Source organism: Dasypus novemcinctus, chromosome 23 (assembly GCF_030445035.2).
Source record: "Dasypus novemcinctus isolate mDasNov1 chromosome 23, mDasNov1.1.hap2, whole genome shotgun sequence".
In the NCBI taxonomy this organism is placed as follows: Eukaryota; Metazoa; Chordata; class Mammalia; order Cingulata; family Dasypodidae; genus Dasypus; species Dasypus novemcinctus.
In genome coordinates this window covers 37,900,756-37,924,616 of record NC_080695.1, presented here as the reverse complement: position 1 = coordinate 37,924,616, position 23,861 = coordinate 37,900,756, and the positions used below count along the sequence as shown (strand labels likewise).

Here is a 23,861-nt window from a genome sequence, read left to right as displayed (position 1 = left end):
TCCCTCGTCTGCTGCCGGACCGACCCCTCGTCCCAAGTGGGACCGACCCCTCGTCCAGAGCTGGACCGACCCCTCGTCCGCAGCCAGACCCCACCTCTACCGACCGAGCAAGCCGCCGCACGCTGTGTTCATTCTCGTCAAAGTCCCCACCCCTCCCTTAGTGCTTGCTCTAACTACTCCTCTCCCAGCGCTTCTGCCAGGTTCTTAATCCCCCTTAACACCTCCCAATGGCTTTGTACCTCCACCGGACTAACCCCCTGCCTCAATGTCGCCACCCTCAACGCTACCAATGAAACTTGTATACTTATCCTTCTCACCCCTCGAGTCCTTTACCACTCTGACACCGATTTCTTCCGCCGTTTGTTGCACAAACAGACCTCTCTCCAATTACAAAAAAGGGAACCAATCACTGCAGCCCTAACAGTTGCTTCCCTTCTGGGCCTCGCAGGAGCAGGCACAGGGATCGCCGCCCTAGCAACACAGTCCTCTGCCCTCTCATCTCTCAGACAGGCCGTCGACGAGGACATCACCTATCTTCGTAATGCTGTAAAATACCTAAAAGACTCTCTTAACTCTCTCTCCGAAGTAGTTCTCCAGAACCGTCGCGGCCTTGACCTTCTCCTCCTTAAAGAAGGAGGTCTATGTGCCACCCTTGGAGAAGAATGCTGCATATACGCCAACTCCACCGGCCTTGTTGAAGACAATCTAAGAAAGGTCCAAGAGGGACTAGAGAAACGCCGCAAAGAACAAGAAAATGCAAACTATTTTTCTGGTGTTTTTCATACCCTCCTCCCTTACTTCCTTCCATTCCTAGGCCCACTCATCATCGTCATCTTAGCCCTCACCGTGGGCCCTTGGGCTGTTAAAAGGATTGTCAACCTTGCCAAAAATCACACCGATGCAGTATTCAGCTCTTTCGTGCAGGTCCATTACCAACGCCTCGCCACCGAGGAGCCCCCCCCCCACCGTCCTCTTCACCCTCTCCGCCCGCGAGACCTACTCTAGCCGCTCCCTGTCATTTTCCTTCCCCTCTGATGGGGGTTCTAGGGCATCACAAAGCCGCTTTGCCGGCAAGGCTCGATGTGTGTCTAGCGCCGGCACGCACCGACCCTAAGGGCCAATGCATGCATCCTGGCCAGATGCTATGTCATTCGCCCATAGCCAGCCGGTTTCGCCCCCTTACCCCTCGCCTTCCCCAGCCTATTCCCCTTTCCCCTCATTGTTTCCCTCTTAAAAACAAAAGGAGAGCAATTGTTACTGCCTCCTTCCACCCCTCCTCCCAGCCGTTGTTATCTTCCCCTTCCAGCCGTTGCTGTCTTTCCCGCCAGTCCCGCCCACATTGCCAACATATAATCTGCCTCCTTCCTTAGCCACTGCTTACCTCATAGCCACCTGCCCACTTCCACCTATCCACTACCGCCCTGTAGCTAGCCCGCCCTAGCTCCAACCCCTCCCTCTACCCAACCCTATATAACCAAGTGTACTTCTGCAATAAAGCAGACCTGTCCTTGCGCTCAAGCGGTCTCCGTGGTTCTTTCTCAACCGCGCATCCCCCACGCCTGGAGAACCGGTGCTTCTTACGGGAGTACCTCCGCCGGTAGTGCTGCAGGAGCTAGCCCTCCCCTGACCTCTGGCGCGTTGGGTCAGGGGCTTCAGCGCCACGCAACACTGCAGCACAACATTGTGACTATAATTATAACTAATACCACTGAAATATGTACCTGAATGGGGTTACAAGGGGAAATTTTAGGTTGTATATACGTCACTAAATAATTTCAGGAAAAGGACATTATTGGGACAACTGAAAAAAATGGCATTTGGACTCTATGCTTTATATCAATGTTAAATTTCTTGAACTTGAGAGCTGTACTTATTACGGTGGTAACCTAGTGAGTGTCCTTGTACTCAGGAAATGCACTTGGAAGTGGTTAAGTGTTAGGAGACAGTGATGCATGCAACTACATATTTAGATAATAGATGATAGAATAATATAATAAAGGTCACAAAATGCCAGCAGTTGGTAAATCTGGATATCTAGGTGGGGCGGTATATTGGAGTTTTATGTATTGGTTTGCATTATTTTTACAACTTTTCTGTAAGTTTCAAGTTATTGCAAAATAAAATTATTTTTTAAATGAGGAAAGTTCATATAAACTTATATGTGCCAAACACATAATACAATATGAAAAAAGACACACTGGAGTACAGCTTGTAAATTATAGACCCATTTGTGTAAAATTAAGTAAATAATTAAAAAAATCAAAAATTTAAATAATCTCCTCCTCCTCCTCCTCCTCCTCCTCCACCTCCAATAAGCCCCTTCCAGGGGTCCTGGTCAAAGCATGCAGTGTCATGAGTTAAGACGGGGAGTATAGGAGAAAGGGGGAGGCAGCATGGTGAACTCTCAATGGAAAGGAAGATGTCCCTGCTGGGTGGAGGTATCTGGCTGTCTTAGTGCATCACTCCCAGGCCCTTGTGCAATGAAACAGACTCTTCTATTTCCTTGTCCAGAGACTCACTGCGAGCTCGGAGACGGCTGTGGTGAGAGGAGATCCAGCAAGTTTCTTTCTGCAGACGGGCTCTGAACACCATCACCAGACAGGGTGGTGGGGATAGGATTCCTCTTTTCCCGACAGCAGTTCTGACTGGCAACCTGTCAGACCAGGAATGGGTAAAACAAGGCCAGGGCACAAATGACTGCCAGCCATGGTAATGTGACCCAGCATAGCTCTCCTGACCCTACCAAAGCCGCTGCAGCCCACAGCGTACTGCATTTCCTAGCACGGGCTGGGAAACAAAGGGCAAGCTAACATAGGATTCTTAGCAGACCTTCAGTAAGGGGAGCCTGGTGAGGACAGGGGTATAAGGAAAGAGGTCTGCCCCTGGGGGTCCAAGCCAGAGAGTGTAAGTGAGGAAGAGGGTTTGCAACTGCAAGCCTGTGAGCCCCACCAGGACGTGCTGCAGCACCTCACACACCACCAGTTAGTGCTGTTCTCAGACGGCAGGTTTGAAAAACCCTCCCCTGTCCTCCCAGGCTCCCAGGAAGATCTCTCCTACCTTGCTTGAAACAGGAACATCACTGATCCCTGCAAGGAAGAGCAGAGTGAGATGCACAACAGTAACTCACCTGAAACAAGCTGCCTACTCTTTCTAGAACATTCAGAACACTAACCCAGGCAGAAAAATCACCTCATCCATGACAAATCTGAGACTCTGAACTGCCCAGGAGACCCTATTTCCTCTGAAGTAGGCATATTCTCCCAAAGGAACCAGCTTACGCTCTTTCCCCACTAAAGCATTCTGGGCCTACCGTCTCTAAGCACTCAAGCTCACCTAAGGCTGCCAGGTCCTGATGAAGTAAAGATGGCGCCACAGTCCCGGCCTGCTCAGATTCATCGTCCACCTCCAAGTCAATCAGGGAGCAGTTCGTCAAGCAGCCAGTAGGATTCTGAAAGACTATAAGACAGACAGGGTTAGGAGAATAAGTCAGGTATGAGAGCCTATCTCCGGGCTCCTCTCAAACAAAAGATAATCACTTTCCCCATCCCCCAATACAACCCCGTAAGAACCGTCCACCTCAGCTGAGTGTCTTGACACACCGCCTAAGGCGGCACCTGGAACACAAGGCAGCCAGAGGACTTCAGTTCCACCTCTCTTCTGACCAGAAGGCTGCCTCCCAACTCCAAGATCAGAGGTTTCCTCCATCAGCAGCAGACCCAAACTTTTCCAGCCTTTTGAGGTTTGTGACCACAACTCAGCAGAATTGAAAGTGCTTGATAAAAATGCAGATACCCAGGCCCAACCCTGAGAGGTCTCGATTCAGCAGGGCCAAGCCAGGAACCTAAGAATCTGCATTTTAACAAGTGCTCCAGGTGGTGCTGATGTAGCTAGCCTGGCATTAGGAACCAATAAGGACCATGCTTCTGGTCTCCAGCTCCCGTAGGTACTCATGATAAGAATCCAAACTCGGGCACAACACAGCCAGCCATTTATTCCATTTACAGTCAAAGCCAGGGTGCGGATTAGCTGTCAGTTCTGGATGGAACCTACAGTAGAGGTTTTTATCTGTGCTGTGAAAAATGGGTTTCCAGTTAACAAGTAGGCAAGTTTTGTCATTTCTATGTCACAATCAAGAATATTATGAGGGGGAAACGGACTTGGCCCAGTGGTTAGGGCGTCCGTCTACCACATGGGAGGTCGGCAGTTCAAACCCCAGGCCTCCTTGACCCGTGTGGAGCTGGCCCGTGCGCAGTGCTGATGCACGCAAGGAGTGCCTTGCCACGCAGGGGTGTCCCCCGCGTAGGGGAGCCCCACACGCAAGGAGTGCGCCCGTAAGGAGAGCCGCCCAGCACTAAAGAAAGTGCAAATGGTGCCGCCCACACTTCCCGTGCCGCTGATGACAACAGAAGGGGACAAAGAAACAAGACGCAGCAAATAGACACAGAAAACAGACAACCGGGAGAGGGGGGAAATTAAATAAATAAATAAATCTTTAAAAAAAAAAAAAAAAAAGAATATTATGAGGATCTATTTCCTTTATGGTTTTTGCAGGCCGCTCCAAGACAAAGGGCAGACAGAGGTTCTTTCCACATACCTCTGGAGACAGGCATGTCTCCCAAAGAGCTGGTCACTGTGTTCCCAAAGGTGACACGGCCCTCCATCACTTGTTTGTACAGGAGAACTCCCTGGGTGAGGAGGTCATTTGCCTGGAGAATCTCCGCTGAGGAAGGAGAGAAAAATTGGAAGCCCCTGCTTACCAGTGTACCAAAACCTCAGTCCTTTCTAAACTGTTCCACAAAGTGCCTTCACGTGGCTCTCCCAGGTTCAGCTTATCCAGGCCTCCTGCCCCCGCTCGTGTGATCAGGTCCTTACCACAACCCGTCATTAAACCCCTGAGTTCTAGCACTTGCAGTGCTCAGAATACAGAGGGAACCCAGTTTTTAACCTATGTCTATACTGTCCACCACGTCTACACTGACCACAACTTGAAAAACGGCTCCTTCAACTCAGGAATTAAATAGTTAACTTTAACTTTAATTAATTTACATTTAAAACCTGAAACCCTTTTGTCCATGTGGGCATAGATATCAAGAGAAGACGATTTTTTGGTAGGTGAGTCAATTATTGAAAAGCTTTATTTAAAGTAAGTATAGGACAATTCATAATAAATGAATTTTTTTCAGCTGTTAATTTTAGGAACCATAAACATAGATCAAGTATTTCTGATGAAAATTTGGCCTCTAAATCAAAATATGCTAAATACAATATACAGAATTGATTCCAAACACTTCAATAAAAGAACATAAAATATCCAATATTTTAAAATTTTGATTACATGTTTATTAAATTTGTCACCTTGTTTTACTTTTCCAATATAGCTACTAAGAAATTTAAGATGGCGTGGTTTACATTATATTTTTATTAGACACAGGAGTACTGGAAGTATTCTTCTAAATTCTAGTTTGGTCTCACAGCCCAAACTACAGTCTCTAACATTTCAAGAGCACCTATGGGTTCTTACCAGCTCTACTGGCCTAGGCCAAACCTATTCAGAAAGGGGTCCAGCAGCCAAGATGCCCAGAAGGAAGCAGGGAAAGTGACTCTGGCTGTGACCAGAGTATCCCATAGTCTGGTAACCCACAAACTAATAATCTTTCCTAGGAGAGAGAAACATAAGAATAGCAACAGGGCCAGGGGCAGACCAGAGTACTGGAAGGTTACTTCTCAGGAGTTAACCAACAGCATATTTCCAATTGTTTTGACTGTGGAACAAAGGATGCAAACTGGCAACATGGAGTCGAATTCAGCTGGTAAGTGCTTAAATTGGCAGGTGAAAGTTGTTTAAAAAAACTAAATTTGAATATCTTGACCTCATTGCAACTACAGAGACAATAATGGATTCAGGCAATAATTACCCATCACAAAAAAGACAACCAGCGACCAAGTGCTTCTGGAACACCAACAATGAAGTATTCTTTTCCTCCCCAACCCTCACACTGAACCTGAATTTGACCAAGCCTCCCAATCCTATTAGCAATTTATAAGAAATCCTGGGAACACAGAAATGTGTTTAAAAACACCATGAGGAAGCTATCAGCAAAACTGAGATCAAGAGTAATGCTAAAGGCCAAAGGACCTGTTTTTCATGCTAGGAAGGAAAAAAAAATGAGAAAGATGTGAAGGAAGGAGGATGCTCAAGAGATTATCAACTAATTACAAAGTATGCTTCTTGAGTCCAATTACAACAAATCGTATATTAAATAAGATAGTGAGAAATGATTACAGAAATCTCAACACTGACTGAATATCTGGTTATTTTGAAATGTTTGTATTTGTTTCAAAATAGACTGAATTGGGTGGGAATAAAGGGGCACAGATGAAACCTAAAAACTAGCCATGAGTTGCCAATTGTTGAAGATGGGTACCGGGCACATAGGATTTACTCTACTAGTCCACTCTGTATTTAGAGGCTTCTCACACTAAAAAGTGTAAAAACATTTCCTGGCCCCTGCAGACAATTCTCCGCTGTCCTACCATTCCCCATTGGCCTGCTTCACTGAGGGCCTTCCAGACCCTGAAGGCCTTCAAGCTGGGAAGCCCTTCTAGATGCACCAACCCAGCTGCTGCTGAGACCCTGCTGGGTCATTCATCCTTTTCTCAAGACTTCGGTGTTGTCTTTGCTTTCTTCTATCTCATTCACACCCATTCTACTTGGTAAATGTCTACCCCTTCCCTGCTTTCAGATCTGCAGCTGATTTCATGCTCAAGCCTAGTTTCTTCTGGAAATCAGTTCTAAGTCAATTCATGCCATGACCTTCCCAAGCCAAATCACTGTAAGATTCATTCTTGATCCTGGCACTAGTCACATGACAAGAAGGATCATGCCTGTTTTAGGGTTCCTAACACTCAGGGGCTATCTATGCCAAGGGGAATAAAAATGTGTTACCAAGCGCGTCATCATCATCCGTGGTGTCACTTGCCAGGCGGAACAGAGTGGGCCGCAGTTTTTCACATCTTTCATACACGACCTAGGGAAGGAGAGCTTGATTTTACAACACACACCTAGAACCCCCACAGCCCTGGGTGCCTCCAAGTACACAGCAGGGTCTGGGGCTTCTTGAGTCCTCCTCAGACCATCCCAATTCATGGCTGAACTCTCTACAAATGGTGCAGGGAAAACTGAATATACACATCCGAAAGTATGAAAGTAGATGCCAACATCACACCATATAGAAGAATTAGCTCAAAATGAAATCAAGAACCTAAATATTAGAGCTTAAACTATAAATCTCTTAGGAACAGGAGGAAAATAGCTTTAGGACTGTGGATTAGGTAATAGATTCTTAGACTTTACACCAAAAGCACAAGTAACAAAAGAAAAGAATGGTACTATCTCAAAATTAAAAACTTTTGTTTTCTTGACATTAAGAGAGTGAAAAGAAGACCTACAAAATGGAAGGAAATACTTGGAAACCATGTATCTGATAAGAGTTTAATATCCAGAATATATAAGAACACCTACAATTCAACAACAGAAAGACAAACAACCCAGTTAAAAAATGGGTCAAGGGGAAGTAGATGTGACTCAAACAATCTGGCTCCCACCTACCATATGGGAGGTCCAGGGTTCACTTCCCGGGGCCTCCTGGCAAAGGCAAGCTGACCCACACAGGAGTGCTGGCCCAAGCAGAGAGCTGGCACGCCAAGACATGCAACAAAAAGAGACAGAGGAGACACAATAAGAGAAACAACAGAACAGGGAACTGTAGTGGCACAAGAGATTGAGCACCTCTCTCACACTCCAGAAGGTCCCAGGATTGGTTCCTAGTGCTACCTAAAGAGATAAGCAGACACAGAAGACCACACAGCAAATGAACATAGAGCACAAAAAACGAGGGGGGTGGAGGGGGAGAAATAAAATAAATCTTAACAGCAAAAAAAAGGGCCAAGGCAAAAGATGGAAACAACCCAAGTGTCCATCAACTAATGAACGGATAAATAAAATGTGGTATATACATATGATGGAATATTATTTAGCTACAAGAAGAAATGGGGGGGAAGGGGGGAAAATTAAAAAAAGAAGGAATGAAGCCAGGATGCACTAATAACATGGATAAATCTTGAAGATATTGAGTGAAATAAGCCAGAAACAAGAGGACAAATATATGGTCTCACTAATACGAACTAAACACAACGAATAATCTCATGGAGTTAAAACTTAAGAGTATAAATTAGTAGGATATAGAATGAGGGTGAAGAGGAATTTGACACTGGATACAGAATTTTTAGTAAGGTTGATTGTAAATGTTTAGAAATGGATGTAGCTGATGGTAACATTATAGTGATTATAATTAACACTGTGATGTATAGCTGTGATAATGGCTTTACAGGGGTAGTTTCGGGTTATAACTGAGAATAGAATGAAAGCTAGAGGATAAGCTTGAGACTGTGTAACAGTGAACTTGATGGATGATGAGGAATGTAGTTAATAGTACAAATGTTCTTAAATGAACCAGAAGAAAATCTATGTCACTATTACAAGACATTAAAAATAAGGTGATGTATGGGAAAATTACAACTAATGGAACTTAGTTGGTCTATAGTTAACAATAATACTGTAATATTTTTCATCAATTGCAATGAAGAGACCATAATATTTTAATATTCTTTCCCCAATTGTAACAGAAATATCACACTGTGTAAGTGTCAACAATAGGGGGTGTATATGAGAAGGTTCGATTTTTGTGTGTGACTTTTCTGTAAACCTACATCTTTTCTAATTAAAAAAAAATACAAAACATGGGACTACAACACAGATCACTGTTGTGGACAATGTTTAATAGTACAAATTTATGAATGTTCTTTCATGAACTAGAACAATTGTACATCACAACTACAAGGTGTTAACAATAGAGGGGATAAATGGGAAAAATACAACGCATACAAACTATGGACTGTAGTTAAAAGCAGTATTTTATTTAAAAAAAAATAGTATTTTAATATTCTTTCAAATGTAACAAAGTTGCCATTATAATGCTAAATGTCAATAAAAGGGTGGTATAAGGGGCATGTGTTTTTCTTTTTGGGGCAATGAATACAGTCTGAAATAGACTGGTGATAATTTTAAAATTCTGTGATTATAATGAGACCCACTGATTGTATACTTTAGATGGATTATATGGTATGCAAATATATTTCAATAAAACTACTTAATTAAAAAAGGGGCAGGGGAGCAGATGTAGCTCAAGTGGTTGAGAGCCTGCTTCCCCATATTTGAGGTATAAAAATGGCCAAGAAGCACATAAAAACATGCTCATCATTAGCCATGAGGGAAATGCAAATCAAAACCACAATGAGATCCTATTTTACCACCACTAGAATTATCTGTTAAAAAACAAAACAAAACAAAACAAAACAAAAAAAAAAAAACAGAAAATACATGCTGGTGAGGATGCAGAGAAATAGGAACCCTTGTATATTGCTGGTGGGAATATAAATGGTGCAGACAGATACTATGGAAAAGTTTGGCATTTCCAAAGAGAATGGGGATTCAATCCTTAAGAGTGCAGAGCTTCTGTTTGGGATGATGGACTACTTTTGGTAAGGGATTGTGGTGGTGGTGGTGGTCAAACAACACTGTGAATGTAATGAATGCCATCAAATTGTACTGCTGAAAGAAGTTAAAATGAGGCATATTATGTTGTATATGTTACCAAAACTAAAACAAAACATGACTGCAGGTTTAAAGTAACAAGTATATTTAAGAAAGAAGTTCTAGGAAGCAGATGTGGCTCAAGCTGTTGTGTGCCTGCTTCCCACATGGGAAGTCCCAGTTTCAGTTCCCAAGTGCATCCTGAAAACAAAAAAACAAACAAGAAAACAAATGAAAGGACTGACTCAGGGGAGCCGATGTGGCTCAGTGGTTAAGTGCCAGCTTTCCACCTATGAGGTCCCAGGTTCAATCCCTGGCCCTGGTAAGAGAGAGAAAAAGAGAGAAGTTCGGGGTACAATTGTATAATTTTTGAAAATTAAAGAAGTAAAAAGATGGCAAAAGATCCCAGCTCAGGAGAGAAACTGCATCTTGGTGTACAGAGCTATCTCTTCCTCAAGCTCCTCTCCCTTGCCCTTAGCTGGAATTGCATGAACGAACGGATGCCCCATATGGAAGCTTTCACTTTCTTCCTGTTTGATGAGGAACATCCAAAGTTCCCATTCTAAGTGGTGCCAAGTGCCAATATTCCCTTTACAATAGGGGTTCTTAACAAGGGGTGTGTGAGCTTGAATTGAAATTTTAAAAAAAACAAAACATGCTTCTTGTGAGACATGTTGGTGCAGGAGTGATATATTTATTAATTTATATCCAGTAGAGTGTGGGCTTAGCAAGGGGTTCGTGTTTCACCTGACTGGCCAAGGTGTTCATGGAAGAGAAAAGGTTAAGAACCCCTGCTTTACTACATTCCCGTGATTCCTGCCCAGAGTGTTCCCATTAACATCTGGGGAATCTCATTTCATCGCCCCAGGAAAGTATTCTGGACGATGGCACACTCCTCATACTGGTAAGGATTTATGGCTTTGGTATAGCTTATTTCTTCCTGCTCTGTTAACACTTCAGGCCTCCCTCTGTCCACAGGACCCTCCCTCCACCCCCAGGAGTAGTGAAATGACATAGCTGATGGAAGTTTGAGGGAAGAATCTCCTTCCTCCCCTTGCTCCTACCTGTAGGGGCCCACGTTCTGCTCTGCGAGGTAAACTGCCTGATCTGGGCTTCAGTATTAGAAAGCCGCTTGCCCGTAGATATGTGGCACATTCTCCAAAGTCTGCCTGTTTTCAATCTTTACCAGGTTAATGTCTTGGGTGGTGTGGCAGTTTGAGATTATTTATGAATTCCCAAAAGAGAGATTATGTTTGTAAACTGGTCTGTTTCTCTGGGTGTGAGCGCCTCTGAATGCATTCGATTCAGCTGGCATGTCTTGATGAAATCACCAGGTACGATTAGGGCTTTGTGTGGACCACATCAGTAGGGCATGACTCAGGATTGAGTCCCCATTCCCTTGATGGGCTGATATAAACAGACACTCACTCAAGAAGACACATGGAAGAAGAAGAGAGCTCCATAGATGCCAGAGGAGAGAAGGCTCAAACAGCTAAAGCCCAGGGAGAGATAAGCCATTCACTTGAGAGTTTGCAGCTGAGCAGCTGAGGAAGCCTGGAAAGAAACCAGCCCTATGTCAGACTGATATAGCAAGTCCTGAGAGACTAGCCCTATGCCAGCCTACAGCTGAGATTAGAAAAAGCCGGGTCCAAGAGTCTTAGGAGTAAGAAGGAAGGAAAGACCAGGCAGAGGTCACCCACCATCTTACATCAACATGTGGCAACTGACTTTGGTGAGAGAGCAACCTTGAACTGGACTCTTTAGGGCCGTGTAACTGTTAAGCTTTTACCCCAAATAAATACCCTTTATAAAAGCCAACAGATTTCCGGTACCTTACATCAGCACCCCTGTAAGCTAATCCAGGTGGGGAAAAGGTGTGCCATTTGAAAGCCCAACACAGACCTTCCCAAGGGAGCCCGTGCAACCTCAGCCTGGGGGACAGGCTTTGGAGTGTCTGCCTGGCCCAAACCCACCATCCCTTTTAAGTATATCCCCTCTACCTGCGGAGGAACCCTGCATCACTTTCTCCACAATTCTACTCACTTCCTATCAGAGCTCACTGAACCAGAAATAGATGCAAAGTTTCTTCTCTCAGGAATCTGGAACTGGGAAAGACACTAGATTGTACCTGCTAATCTTGTGAAATGGAAAAACAGGTAAACTAAGGAGCTCTGAGAAAGCTGTCTCTACTTGCACAGAGAAGCATCAAAAGCTGGAATGCAGAGAGAAAAGACTGGAAAAGACCTATACAGGGAGGCAGAGGTAAGACAGAGATCCAAGGACTGTCTAAGAGCACTGCCTCAGACAGCATTTCAGTCCCAGTTGAAACAGCCACGGGGTGGTTTCTTAGATAGGAATCCAAAAATACAACAAAAGACAGATAAATTGGACTTAAAACTTTAAACTTTTGTCCTTGAAAAAACTATCAAATATTGAAAGATAGTTCCACTATCAAGACAGTGAAAAGACAATCCATAGAATGGGAGAAAATTTTTGCATATCATGTATCTGTTAACAGACTTGAACTAGAATACATACAACTCATACAACTCAAAAATGAAGACAAGCCAATTTTAAAAAATGGATAAAGGAGGTGAAAAAACATTTCTCCAAAAAAGATATACAAATGACTGATAAACACATGAAAGAATATACAACATGAACCATCAGGGAAATGCAAAACCACAAGATCTACTCACCAGAATGGCTATAATTTTTTTTAAAAAGATGAATAACAACAAGCATTGGCAAAGATGTGGAGAAACTGAAACTATTATTCCTGGCTAGTGGGATTGTAAAATGGTGCAGCCACTTTGGAAAACTGTTTGGACACTCCTCAAAGTTAAAACTGAAAATTACCATATAACCAGGCAACTCATTACTTAAGAGGAATGAAAACATATGCTCGCACAAAAATTTGTACAAAATTGTTCATAGGCATTAATCGTAAGAGCCAAAAAATATAAACCGAAATATCCATCAACTGATAAATAAAATGCAGATAAATAAAATGCAAACAACTGAATACTATTCAACAATAAAAAGGAATTAACTATTGATACACACAACATGGACTGACCTCAAATAATTATGCCAAGTGAAAGAATCCAGCCCACCCCTCTCACCCCAAAAAGAGGGCAATATTACAGATCAGTAGCTGCTTGGGGATGGGGTGGGGGGTGGGCAGGGAAGAGAGGAAAGGAGGAATTATGAAAGGGCATGGGAAATTGGGGGTGATGGATGTGTTTACCATCTTGATTGTGATGATGGTTTCATGGATGTAAACACATCAGAACTCTAAGTTTACACTTTAAATATGTACAGTTACTGTATGTCACTTATACCTGATTAAGATTACCTGCAGGGCCTCCTGGTCTGGTGGGGCCTGCCCGGGCCTGCGGTACCTGCTCAGCATCTCCTGCAGCACCTTCACGTGGCTGCGAACTTCCTCCACTGCAGTAACTCTCTTGGACACCTTCTCTGATTTTTCTTGCTCCTTTTTGGGGGAGGAACAAGGTAGAAATGATGAAGCAGAAGCCCCTTATAAAACCTACAAAGGGACAAGAATGGGGGCATATTCCTGGACAGTGTGAGCTGTGAGCGGGCGCACACTCAGTGAATAAAGAAATATTCATGGTCCAGAATTTCCGGGGAAGATGCCGTTTGGGTACCTTGTGGCCTACCCTTTGTGGCAAGCCTCAGTCCCTATGAAAAACAAAGTTTCCTAAACCTGGATCTCTGTCCACACCAATACCTGTCACTGGGACAGAACTTGGTGCCTATAAAATGCTATAAGCTCACGGATAAAAGGACTATGGGAAGTATGACTTCTGCTTCCAGCCACCAACTAGCTGTCATCCAGGGAGCCCATGGCAGCCATCCCTTCTCCCAGCCAATGGCTCAGCCACAGCCCCCTGCACGCGCACACACACACACCCATCACATGCCGGTCCGACAGAATCAAGCAGAAAGACGCCCACCTCCTTGACCAGATTCTTAATCAGCTGGTTCGCAGCCTGGAGATCCTCAGGGTGGCTGCTCTTCAGAAGCCGTGTCAGAAGCTGAAGAGAGTGAAGAAGAGCAAGTGAAATGTAAACTCTCTGTTAAATGCCCAGAGTGGAGGCTGCAGCAGCTGAAGAACTAGCACTGGTAACAACAGCTTACACACCTGACAGGCATCATCTCACTGCATCCTCAGTGTCCCTAGGATGCAGGTATTAGGGCCACCCCGCTCCCCACAAACGAGTGGTTTTAAACAGGTGGTGGTGGTGGTGATGGGAAAGGATTATGCGCCCCCAGGGAACATGTGGCAATGTCTGGAGATGTTTTTGGTTGTCACCCCTGGGGAGAGGGGAATGTCACTGACGAGAGACAGCAGGTAGGCCACCAAGGTCAGGGAAGAGTTCCTACCTTTGACTTTTCTTCGTCAGCATCAAAAATGGAGCTCTTGGGCCAGGGAGAAGGTGGGGGTAAGATTTTGTCCACTGGTAGCTTAGGGTCTTGCTTTATGATCCCTAAAACATGCAATTTGTGAAGTTAAGATACTAATATGGGTACCCACTGACTTCAACTGGATCTGCTATAAAGTCCAGAAAACACTCGTTCCTGATGCCCCACTTGGAAAACACTGTCAACGACCTTAAAAGGATATATCCAGGGTAGATCAGACTCTGCACAACTTCTCAGGAGAATCCCAGGAACCAGCACAAAATCAGGACATCAAATCCTTTGGGGGTGGGACAACTACCATGGCCAACTAAGTCAGAGGAGAACAAGACTCTGGCTACCAGGCTATGGAACTCATGCTACAAAAATACTAATTTAATCCAGGACCCAGAAACAACTGTGGTATCCCTGATCAAACTCCCCAAAACATTAAGTGATTGCATGTGACTAGGAAAAAGAGTCCATCCTGAATCTGGGTTCCTTTTTCTCAAGAACCCAAGAAAGAAGGGAATGCAGACTTGCAGCTTCCGCACAGGACACAGAAAGTTGGGAATAGCATCACCACCACCCTGACAACAACAAGAACACCAGACAATCTGCAAATTCACACCTTTTCTCCAATCCACCAGAGAGCTGGGATTGCAGGAAATCAATGAACCCTTTTGAGAGCTAAGGAAAGACAATGCCTCTAAGGAGAGACAGGAAGCAACACTAATGAGAATAATCCAGATAAGATTTTTTTGAACATTGCTTACAGACTGACAAGAGCTAGCAAAAGAGCACAGTGCAGTACTGGAGAAACTCAGTATAGCTTAAATGTTGAGGCACTGTACTGAACCTTTTTTTTTTTTTTTTTTTTTAAAGATTTATTTATTTATTTATTTAATCCCCCCCCCACGGGTTGTCTGTTCTTGGTGTCTGTTTGCTGCGTCTTGTTTCTTTGTCCGCTTCTGTTGTCGTCAGCGGCACGGGAAGTGTGGGCGGTGCCATTCCTGGGCAGGCTGCTCTTTCTTTTCACGCTGGGCGGCCCTCCTCATGGGCGCACTCCTTGCGCGTGGGGCTCCCCCACGCGGGGGACACCCTTGCGTGGCACGGCACTCCCTGCGCGCATCAGCGCTGCGCATGGCCAGCTCCACACGTCAGGGAGGCCCAGGGTCTGAACCGCGGACCTCCCATATGGTAGACGGACGCCCTAACCACTGGGCCAAAGTCCGTTTCCCTGTACTGAACCTTTTTAATGGAGAGTTAAGAATTATACAGATGGCTTTATATTATAAAAAATAGCAAAAGGTTAATATCTGAAATGGTCGTTCTAAAGAGGTCTCACCCTTGTTTATGGTTACTCTAGACTTAACCTCACCCTTGTGTATACTTACTATTGTGATGTAATTCTAGAGTGAACTCACCCTAGTGTATACTTACTATTGGGATGGTAACCACTCCATCCACCCGCTTAATATCCATATGAAAGACCTTGTAACTAACCCTGGCTTGCTACCCCATCCCTGTCCCTCCTGTTTAGCCCCTTAATGTTTATTAATGAAGGAACGTGTGTTCAACTCCACCTCAATTATCCATTAGCATCCTGATGGTATAAAATATTAGAATTTCTACAGTTCGGCAGGCTGATTTGAGATTGTCCATCTCCAGTCTCCCACTGGTGAACAACTCCTCTTTTCCTTCCTGGCCTAATTTGGTGTGCCCATCCATTCTGCAGCACCAAGCAAGCAAACCCAGTCAAGGACCACCATGGCCCCTCTTCAACAGGACCTCTGGGGGTTACACACACAAGAAGAGGCTTTTCTCCTGCTGCCTCACCAGGTGCCCACAATCTGGATAAGGTCTAAAGGCCCACTAATCCTTCCCCTCTGTCTCTCCACAGAGCAAAAGCCCTAACCTGCCAGGGGGAGGGCAGCAAGCCTGGAAGCCCTCAGAACATTGGTGAAAACCCACTGTAGCTGGAGAAAGCCACAGAGAGAAAACACATCCCTGGGGTTGGGACAGGAAGGCCCTGGGACCAGGCCTAAGGTTGGGTGTGAGACTGCAGCAATGAGTAGATGCTCCCCCAAGAGGCAAGGACACAGCACCTGCCTAAGGCTGAGACTTAATCAGAACCAAGAATGACCCCACCCCACCCAGCTAAGAGCATTAATAAGAAATAGCAGGGCACTGCTGGAGAGGCAAGAATTGAAGAAAATCTCTGAGGTACAGAGCAAAGGGAAGGTCTAAAGGAGGGTGGAGCAGATACCGAGAAAAACCCTCCAGCAAATCAGCACTCACCCTAAAGCGAAGGGACACTAGGGGAATGTGAAACTTCCAAATCTCAAACCCAGCTCAACTCCTGACTAGATTGACTCAACCTCCCAAACTCAAAGCCTACAGAAGGAAAGTATATGCCCATTTCCCAACATAAAAACGATTTACCTCAGTCTTCACTGTCCTAAATTTTCAACAAAAAGTTACAAGGCATGCAGAAAAGCATGAAGAAACAACAGACTGTCAAAAAAGAATTTGACCGTTAATGGAAGCCAGACCTTGTTTCTTCAGCATCTGATAAGCATCTCGGATCTTGATGTCTTCTGGAAACCAGACTGTCCAACTAAAGAGTATTTCAATGACTCGGCCTTTAACTTTATCTGTGGTCCAGGACCCTAGGTACTGAAAGCAAAAAGGAAAGAGTTACAGACCTCAAGAGACTTAGGAGACCACGGAGCCAACATGGCCACTAAAGAGATGGCTGCTGAGGCCCAGAGAAGCAAGGAGCCCAAGGACGGCCAAGAGCTGAGGCACAGTGAGGGGCTAAATTATCTGGCCCCTCACCTCAAGGCTTCAAGCAGTCAATCTCCAAAACTGCTGATGTTAAATGCCCACCACACAAGTCAGAGCCTTGTCTACACCACTGGGACATTCACTTTTTGATTAGGACAAATAAATGCTCAATTAAGGCTGGTTATCAGAGAATGGTGGAGCTAAGACAGGTGCCAGGAAAAAGGTGCAGAGAACAAGGCAAGAGATGTGCAAGGTAAAGTCATACCTGCTGTCTTTTTTTTTTAAAGATTTATTTATTTATTTCTCTCCCCTTCCCGCCCCCCCCCCCAGTTGTCTGCTCTCTGTGTCCATTCACTGTGTGCTCTTCTGTGACCACTTCTATCCTTATCAGTGGCACTGGGAATCTGTGTTTCTTTTTGTTGCATCATCTTGTTGTGTCATTTCTCCATTTGGGCAGCTCCATTCTTAGGCAGGCTGCACTTTCTTTGGTGTTGGATGGCTCTCCTTACAGGGTGCACTCCTTGAGTGTGGGGCTCCCCTATGCGGGGGACACCCCTGCGTGGCAGGGCACTCCTGCGCACATCAACACTGAGCATGGGCCAGCTGCACACGGGTCAAGGAGGCCCGGGGTTTGAACCATGGACCTCCCATGTGGTAGGCGGATGCCCTAACCACTGAGCCAAGTCCGCTTCCCCCTGCTATCTCTTGCTATCTCCATGACAAACCTGACTCCCACCTAGAGTTCCTCACCTCTCCAGGCCACGCACCCATAAAGCCATTTTCGAGGGAGAATGAAAATACAAACAGGGCAGGGATCAGCTGATGAGTAGGGCCATCCTCCTGGACACTGGAGACCCAAGAATTTCCACATGCAGAACCTCTTCTCTCAGACCACTCACAGGACTGAGAGAGGCCTGGCAGGTTATCCACGAGCAAGCAGGTCTCTGGCCTGAGAAGGGTGACAGGCGTTTGAAGGTTGGGGGTAAGGGAGCCAGGCCGGGCAGGTACTCACCTTTGGGGACAACACTTTGATCAGCTCATTCAGGAAGCGGAACTTGGCCACCTCGCCATGGAACTTCTCTCCACAGTGATTCATACATGTCTCCAGCACCTGCACAGACACAGGACCCCCATGAGAAGGGAGAAAACCAATGGCTCCAGAGCTCAGATAGCCCTGGCTGAGACCTGCTCAGATGACTCTATACTGGAACCAGGACGAGTGCTTCCCTGAGCCTGTGACAATATGAAGCTTTAGGGAGAGGGAGACATTTTCAAATTAAGAGAAAAACATCCCATGTTTGACTTTGCTGTAACTGCCAGGTTTGTCCCCAGGAAAGAGCTCAGTGGAATGTGTGTATCCTGAGGTAACCCACCTTTCAGGGAGACTCTGTGGTCAGTGAAATTGGTCAGAGAATCACTCCCTCCCCAGAATTAGACATCTGCTATGTGGTGCCCTGAAATGTTCACAGAGGGTACTCTCTGGCCCTCAAGAGGTCAGCTGGCCTGCACATGCTTCCTTTGGTTCACAATGTTGTTTTCAATATTTCAAGCTGGTCACCAACATTTAAAAATTTGGAGAATTCACGTGAAAATCTGGATTTCTGCTTTCCTTTGATAAATAAGAAGTTCTAGCCACACAATCACAAATTCATGCCTGGCAACAGCCAGCCGACCATGTGCAGCAGCTGTCATTTTATTTATTTATTTATTTATTTTTAATTAAAGTTAATAGATCACAAGGAATGTTACATTAAAAAACATAAAAAAACAAGAAACATAAGAGGTTCCCATATAACCCACTCCCCACCCCCCACATCATTTTCGTAAATTGTATTTTTTTGAAGATACATACATCACACAAAAAAATGTTACACTAAAAAATATAAGAGGTTTCTGCATACCCCTCACTCCCCCACCCCACTCTTCCCACACCAACAACCTCCCTCATCATTGCGGCACACTCATCGCACTCAGTGAACACATTTTGGGGCACTGCTGCACTACACAGATAATAGTTTACCCTGTAGTTCGCACTCTCCCCCAGTACGATCAGGGGGTTATGGCAGGATATATAAAGTCCAGCATCTGATCCTACAATATCATTAAGGACAACTCAAAATCCCAAAAATGCCCCCACATCACATCTCTTCTACCCTCTCCCTGCCCTCAGCAACTACTGTGGCCACTTTCTCCCCCTTGATGCTAAAATTTCTTCTATTACTCGTCACAGTTTTATAGTAGAATATCAATAAGTCCACTCTAGTCCATATTTTATTCCTCCATTCTGTGGACCCTGGGATGGTGATGTTCTCTCCACCTCTAGATCAAGAGGGGCTTAGATTCCACATGGATGATGGATGCAATTCTTCTGCTTACAGTTGTAGGTACTCTTGATTCCCTAGAGCTGCCCTTTTAGACCAAGCACATGCTCTCCAGACTTTTGGGCCTCATCCAGCTGCTTCATTCAATCTGACCCCTGGGAACACGTGACTGTGCCAGCCTTGGTCTAACAAGATAAAAGGGAATAAAGTTTTCTTTCCTCCTCCCAAAGCAGGATTGACACTGCTCACTAGAAAGAGCCTAAGATGGAACAATCTGAATCCAGAACCCACTACCATCCTGCTGTTTTCACGGCCTATGGGCATGAACCTACCAAATGCCTCTCCCCAAGTCACAAAGGGACTGGGGCAGAGGCACAGCCCCTGCCAACTCTCTCATGCCAACATCAAATGTATTGTTTTGTTGTTGTTTTTTAATTTTTTTTTAAGATACATAAATCACACAAAACAAACTTACTGTTAAGGCATAAAGAGCTTCCTTCTCTTGCGGAGACTGGATCTTGTGGGCCAGAAGCCAGGGTGCCTGTGTTGGGCTAAGGGACAACAGAGAGACCTGAGCTCTAGGAGCGGAGGAAAGCACTAAACAGCTTAGCCAAAGCTGCTTGCTAAGTCACCTCTTTTCCCAGAGCGTATGTCCCAAAGCAGAAATAGAATGTGACTGGCACAGAGCCCATACAACAACTCCCACCCACCCTTCTTGCACCTATGGCACCCAAGGTCCTCCTTCCGCCCAGGGCACATTACCCCATCTCCCCTTAGGCAACCCAGCCCTGAAACTCCAAGCTGAGTGGTCAGGGCCCACACCTACATGTAACCGGGCCCTGAACAGCACAGACCCTGTCTGCCATATGATAAATGCTCAGCAAACACTACAACAGAGAAATGTGATCAAACTTGTGGCCCATTTCAAATTAACTGAATAGTTAGCAGCTTGTAAATTAAACATCTGGATGATTAACCTGATTTTTCAGTTCCTGTATGGATGCTTCAGAGAGACAGAATTCCACAAAACCTTAATCTTTTCCTGATTTTGTAAGATTACCTTAAATGTTGGAGAATGCACTGATCTCTTTCACATTACTACATAACCTAGCTACATTCTCTGGGTAACATTCAGTGTTCTTCTGAGCATTGGTGTTTCATAACACTTTCATTTCTTAAAAATAATTGCCAGTTGCAAACTGACTTTTTTTTATCTTAACCACATAAATTTGCTATTTCTAGAATAAAAAACATTCTCAGTAGATTGAGGGAAACAGAAGAGAAAGCAAGTCTAGCTATGAAAAACAGACCCGACAGACAAAGGCATGCACTTACAGGATGAGGTGCCCCCAGAGTCAAGCACGTGCACCAAAGTTGACTATCTTACCCATTAGGATCAGTGTTCACCTGTTCACAGAAATTCTGAATAGCTGACCAATCCTGTTCTGGCATGCTTGGGTCAGTGGCTTTATCTGTCAAGGAAATGAAAATTTAAAAATTAAAAAGTAATTTAAAAAAGTAAAGAAAGCATAAGGAAGAAAAATATACACCTCACTAAAAATACGGTAGCCAAAGGGTGTGAACCACACCTCCAGGGGATGAGACCTGTGAGGGGACAGACAGACCAGGTCTGGTTTGTTCACCCCTGTCAAGCAGAGGCTGGCACATGGTATGCCCTCACTGAAAATTTACTGAATGAAAGAATGAGCAAATTAATTAACAGCTACTGTCCTGAAAGCAGCTCCATCTCCACGCTACATGTCAGGACTTCTCCACCTTGGCCCTGCACTGTAGACAGGCATGGGCCATCGTCTGTTTCCTAGCTTTGTGACAGTAAGACCAGAATATCCCTCAAGGCTCTATCGAGGGTAACTCTACTTGGTCACCTCACCACCTCCTCAAAAGCAACCTCCCACCCCCCAATCTAAGCCTTGGCTCCCAAAAGACCTCTCTAACCATCCTATGTAAAAAGCTTCTCCGTGTGTCAGCCTCTTGTCCCATCTAACAATAGCACCTCCTTGCTTTCACCCCCACCCCCAATGCCATCCCTTTCTGTTGCCCTGCTCATCTCCATGGAGCCCAGATCCAATCAAGCAAGGGTCTCCTCCACCGGAACACCCACACATGGATGAAACCTGAGTTCAAGTGGGCAAAGGGCGTCAGCACACAGGCAAGGGCAGGAGACGGCTGGAGAAGGGCGATTCTTGGGAGTCAGGAGACATGAGCCATGCTCCAGTGAGGGGAGGGGAAGAGTCTCAACATTTCTGGAATAAAGGGCTAAATATATCTTTTCCAGTGCTAAGAGATAATAGCCTTTTCCTCTCCTTCCACTGCTGCTGCCTAGAATTCCTATCCAGAGACCTAGCAAGGAAGCCTATGTCACACTCCAGGGGCAATACGCTCTCACTCCCCAGATTAAACCACCACACCACATTCCCGTAGAAAGGAGTTGTTAAGAGATTGTCATTGTCCTGTCCTTTCATAAGACCACCCCTTACTCCACATTGTGCAGCCTTTCCTCTCCAATGAAACAGCTTACTGGGTCTAACAAGAAGCTCTTTCAGGCTCTGCAAGAAGCTAATTCTCACAATCATAGTTCTGATGTCACTATCCCTCATACCCACTCCTCTCCTCTCCAAATCCCACCCATTCTTCAAGACCCACCTGAATGTCCATCTCATCCAGAAACCTTCCTCCCATGGCTTCCTCCCTACAAATGTCCCTCCCTCCTGATTACTCAAGACTCCAGAGTTAACCTAGAGTTTAAGGGTTTCTGACCGCAGTGATATTTCTGTCATGTGGAAGTCATATGTCTCCCCAGCTCAACAATGCTTCCTGCCCACTGACTTCATTCTAAGTGCAAAGCAACAAGACAGAGGAGAGTGAAGGAATCAGATTATCAATCCCATATACCCCTTAACCTTCCCCCACCCCAAAATTCTCTCTCATATGTTCCATCTTTCAAAATCCTATCCACAAAAAAAGAAAAAAAAACCCTAGCCACCCTTCAAGTGCCAATTCTAATGCTACCTCTTCATAAAGTCTTCCCCAATCTTTTCACCACCATCCCAACAAAACAAAAGCTATGCCTTCCTCCTCAGAAGCCTGTGTTTTCCCTGCCTCTCTTTTATGATGGGGATCTCTAGGCCTACACCTTATTAGCTATATGTCCTCGGGCTCTCTGAGCCTCAGTTTCCTCAACTATAAAATAAGGGTGACAGTGTCTTCTTCATGAAACTGTCATGAGATTTAGACGGGTGTTTAAAGTGCTCAGATCGGCAGCACAAGGTGAATAATTAATACAGGAGAGCTAATGGTGTTGCTTCTCAGTCTTTTACTTTAGGAATATGCACACATACTTATTGCACCTAAAAGGAATAACGACCCTTGAAGGCAGAAGCCATATATATTCCTCACTGGACTTAGCACAATTTCTTTCCCAGAGACACAAAATAAACCTTCAAGCAAATTACGAAAGCAGTGATTCTCAGAGAATCACCTAATGTAACTCTATACCAGTTAGGCTGCACAGTCTATGTAGTATAGTGCACTACAAAGTCCAGGACAACACGACCCCAGAGCAGCACACCCAAGACCCAGCTCTCCGCAGAGAACCCAGCCCTCTCCCCACTCCCGATGCCAAATGGAAAACAGTACAACAGGCCCCAGCTTTCCCCACTTCCCCCTAAAAAGATGAAAACTTAAATAAGGTTCTAAACTCTTAACCAAAGTAATGCAGCAAAAAGATCTATAAAACGTGATTGTTTATTTTTTATTTGCTATGTCTTATATCATGAGGATGTACTCAAGGGTTACCATGGCGTAAAAATAACAGTAGTAATAATAGTAACAGCTGCTATGTTTTTAAAGTTCGCACTGTGGGCCAGGCCCTCTGCTGAGGGCTTTCCAAGCATAACTTCCCCTTAATCCTCAGAATTGAGGATTAAGATACCTGCCCATTTGATAGAGAAGAAACCTGCCCAACCACAAAGCTAGGAAATGACAAACAAAACTCAGTCCCAGGTCTGTCTGACTCCAGGACTCAAACATTTCTAACAATTCTCACAGTAGATGCCTTGAGAAAGGTGGGGGCCTTTTCTGGGAGCCAATTTCTCTGATTTTCTTGCCCATAAGCTATAAATGCCCTAAAGTATCTCATTCACCTTCACATTCTCCAGCACCTAGAAGAGTCACTGGCACTGGTATTTATTAAACAAACACGTGATTCATCTTTTGCTCTGCAGTGCTTGGCCAGGTGGCTAGACACACACTGCTGATACTGGGAGACAGCTATTCCAGTTCTGAAATAACCAGGTCTCTGAACACATAAACACAGACTGCCCATGCTATTTCGGGGGCCTTGCACAGCTCCAGGGAAACTACCCCCAGAGGACGAGCAGCTATCTCTTAGCAGGCCACAGCACCTGCCCAGGTCTCTTTAATGTCAATGTGCCCAAGGAGTGGCTATGGACCAGCCAGGGAGGGCCAGGGAGAAACCCACAGGCTCCTTCTCTGCTCCTCGGGACCAACCTCATCGGGGTACCAAGGCTGTTTATTTACATAAGCATTTCCATATTTACTAGATAGCACTTGGGCAGGACAAAAGGATGCTGAGAGAGGTAATCACCGGACATTGTAAATCCTCACAGGGCCTACATGATGGAATAGAGGAG

At 45.1% G+C, this 23,861-nt stretch overlaps 1 protein-coding gene across 2 annotated transcripts in view; it reads right to left on the bottom strand.

Moving 5' to 3' along the window:
* Positions 1–23,861, bottom strand: part of GGA2 (golgi associated, gamma adaptin ear containing, ARF binding protein 2) — a 47,605-nt gene that overhangs the window by 18,378 nt on the left and 5,366 nt on the right. For both annotated transcript variants that reach the window (XM_004453793.5, XM_071211245.1), the window contains exons 2-13: positions 20,576–20,660; positions 19,664–19,739; positions 17,880–17,978; positions 16,633–16,756; positions 14,063–14,166; positions 13,633–13,713; positions 13,011–13,148; positions 6,947–7,028; positions 4,595–4,720; positions 3,334–3,456; positions 3,058–3,086; positions 2,520–2,653 (exon numbers count right to left, since the gene is read on the bottom strand). In XM_004453793.5, coding sequence (XP_004453850.1) covers positions 2,520–2,653; positions 3,058–3,086; positions 3,334–3,456; positions 4,595–4,720; positions 6,947–7,028; positions 13,011–13,148; positions 13,633–13,713; positions 14,063–14,166; positions 16,633–16,756; positions 17,880–17,978; positions 19,664–19,739; positions 20,576–20,660 — 1,201 coding nt within the window. The remainder of the gene's footprint in view (positions 1–2,519; positions 2,654–3,057; positions 3,087–3,333; positions 3,457–4,594; positions 4,721–6,946; positions 7,029–13,010; positions 13,149–13,632; positions 13,714–14,062; positions 14,167–16,632; positions 16,757–17,879; positions 17,979–19,663; positions 19,740–20,575; positions 20,661–23,861) is intronic.